Raw genomic sequence first — 2,757 nt, 5'->3', positions numbered from 1 at the left:
AACCTAATATTTAGAAGTAAAATAGTAATTTATTTGAGTCAACACTGAGGGTCAAAACATAACCCACTTTCTCTTGAATCAAAAGATGTTTACAATAGTATGTTTTCTGTAGCAAAGCCTTTTGTGGTTGTCGCTAATTACGTTTTTCACGTCAAAGTCTTTGAAGGGAATATAGGTACAAATAGACTTAATAAATATTTATTAGGTGAAAGAATTCAGGAAAGTCTCTGGGTTTGGAAAAATGTGTATATATAAAATACCAGTAACTTCTTCATTATGGATTTTTAACTTCAGCTGAATACAGAGAATCCTGTCTTCCTATATTACTGAATCAAGTCTTGAAATTATATACACCAAGCAAATGATGCCATAGGGAATATGTAGCATTAACATTTTAATTAAAATACAAAGTGATAATCCACATGATGCTGTAGCTAAGCATTTGATGATCTCCAATTATATTAGTAGTAACATTTTCATTTGCTAACTAAATAACTGGGTAATTAAAAACATGTAATTAAAGCAAAGTCATATCCTAACTTATGAAGTCAATGAAAACAAAAGAGCATAGTAAAACCTTACTGAAAAATAACTACTATACCATTATAATGAGATACATTTTTACCAATATATCTTACAAGGAAAATAAAAGTCAAACTTTGCCCAATGCTGCCTTTTTAAGATACTCTAGAAGATCAGGTGATAAAGTAAGTCCTGAATCATAAACACAATACAGAATGATTTTATCCCCATGAGTTTTTTGCCAGTCCAAAGTCATTGTGAATGGCAAAGGGTGAAAGATAACATTGGAAGACAGTAAAGAATCACTATATGAACTTTTAAAGATTAAGGCCAGACTCTTACTTTGTTCCTCAGTAACACTTAATTACAGGGCACAGGTATATTTTTTGCTACCTGCATGTTCCCACATTTCTCACCAGATGAAAGTGGGCAGAATCTTTTAGATGTAGTCCAACTGGAGCCCAATATGAAGGGTGGTGTAGATCAAGGTACCACTGTTCTTGCGTTGGTGGTATAGTGGTGAGCATAGCTGCCTTCCAAGATACCACTGTTCTTGAAAGAGGAAAAGGCCTGAATGTACATAAGCAATCATGAAGAAAGGAGTCCAAGAGGAGCCTTTATGTCAGAGTTCAAGGACAATAAGAGTCATATTTTGCTGGGTGAACTTGATTGACAAGAAGAAGGCCACTCAGCCAAAAAAAAAAAAAAAAAAAGCAAAAAACCCCAAACCCCAAAACCAGCACATGACCCGATCATACTGATGAACACAGGGACTTTTCAGTCATCTCTTTAAAAATGAATTCTTCCTTATATTTATTTACGAAACACTATGAATGTATCAGCAATACTTTTCCTCTTTCTTTGTTGCTGACACAAATTAACTCTCCGGTCTACCAACAGAGCTTGAAATGTCACAGTCCCTTTTAGAGTGACACAGACCTCTTCCTCCTTCTGGCAAAGTCCTCTACATGAATGAAGTTGGAGAGAGCCTTAGTGAGGTGACTATCTGATGTCTCCGTGCTGCTCCCAAAGTCATAGTTCTTGATGCAAGGGCACAAGCAGTGCATGATGGCCCGGCGGATGTAGCTGTCAAAGATATAGTAAATGAAAGGGTTGACGCAGCTGTTGGCAAATGCCAAAGGCCCACTCACCTCCATGCCCAGCCGGAGAAAAGCTGAGGAAAAGTAGATTTCTTGCTGCAGCCCAGAGACAATGGCCAGAAGCTTGAAAGTATTGAAGGGCAGCCAGGAGAAGACAAAGGCTGCCACGACAATCAAGATGATCTTTATGGATTTCCTCAGCTTTCTGTTATGTTTTCCCGACTGTTGGTAATGCGCACACAGCTTCCTTGTGATGCAACAGTAGCAGGTCACAATGCTCACCAAAGGGACAAAGAAGGTAAAAATTAAGGCCACCAGGGCCCAAGTCAGTTTCATTGACGTAGCCCTCTTCTCTGCACAGTATGGCTTATCATCAATCAGGGTGAGTTCCCTGGACAGAAGAGTAGGCAAACCCAAAAGGCAGGAGATAAACCAGACGCTGGCGCAGACTCCGTATGCACAGTCTCTCCTCCTGAATTTCCTGGATATGGCTGGACACACGATGGCCAGGTAGCGGTCAACACTCATGCACGTGAGCAAGAAGACACTGCAGTGCATGTTGACTGAGATCATGTAGGAGCTGCCTTTGCACAGGAAGGAGCCTGTCCTCCACAGTCCTAAAGATGCTTCTTTATCCACCCAGAGAGGCAACGTGACAAGAAAAATGAAGTCAGATACGGCCAGGTTGATGATGAAGATGTCAATCAGTCTTCGGCTGCCCCGTTTGAAATGCAAGGCACTCATGAGGACGAGGTTCCCCAACGCTCCAGTCAGGAACACAGCTGTGTAAAAGACTGGAAGGAAGACCGACGTATAAGGAACATGGGAGTGGGTGTCCTCAAGATCAGGATTTTTGCTGGTAGCATAGAAATAATCCAAATAAACTGAGGTTGCTTCTGGGTCCATTGCTAAGGATCAGCTGCCAAACCTGGTATTTCTTTATTTCTGTATGAATTTTCAAAATCACAAGGTGGCTTCTTTTATATAGTGGCTGCCTCTTCCCCACCACCCGCACTGCCCCACCCCTTAAAAGATCTTGGGACAAGCATAAAAACAGAGATTAAAAAAATGCAGTTTCTACCAATCCTCAGAAAGGGTCTACAAGGAACACCACCCTGATTGGTGTTTGGTGGTT

At 40.7% G+C, this 2,757-nt stretch overlaps 1 protein-coding gene across 1 annotated transcript; it reads right to left on the bottom strand.

Moving 5' to 3' along the window:
- Positions 1 to 1,307: 1,307 nt before the first annotated feature.
- Positions 1,308 to 2,528, bottom strand: GPR15 (G protein-coupled receptor 15). The gene has a single exon (XM_035015323.1). The coding sequence runs from the start codon at positions 2,526 to 2,528 to the stop codon at positions 1,446 to 1,448; it is 1,083 nt and encodes a 360-aa protein (XP_034871214.1). The 3' UTR covers positions 1,308 to 1,445.
- Between the last annotated feature and the right edge of the window lie 229 nt (positions 2,529 to 2,757).

This window comes from Mirounga leonina, unplaced genomic scaffold (genome assembly GCF_011800145.1).
Source record: "Mirounga leonina isolate KUSES-001 unplaced genomic scaffold, KU_Mleo_1.0 Mir_169, whole genome shotgun sequence".
Classification (NCBI taxonomy): domain Eukaryota; kingdom Metazoa; phylum Chordata; class Mammalia; order Carnivora; family Phocidae; genus Mirounga; species Mirounga leonina.
Note: the sequence above shows the minus strand (reverse complement) of the source record. Positions and strands in the feature narration are given on the sequence as shown.

What these genes read in the sequence shown, in the direction of transcription:
- GPR15 (XM_035015323.1), bottom strand. Translation starts at nt 2,528, where the DNA reads ATGGACCCAGAAGCAACCTCAGTTTATTTGGATTATTTCTATGCTACC.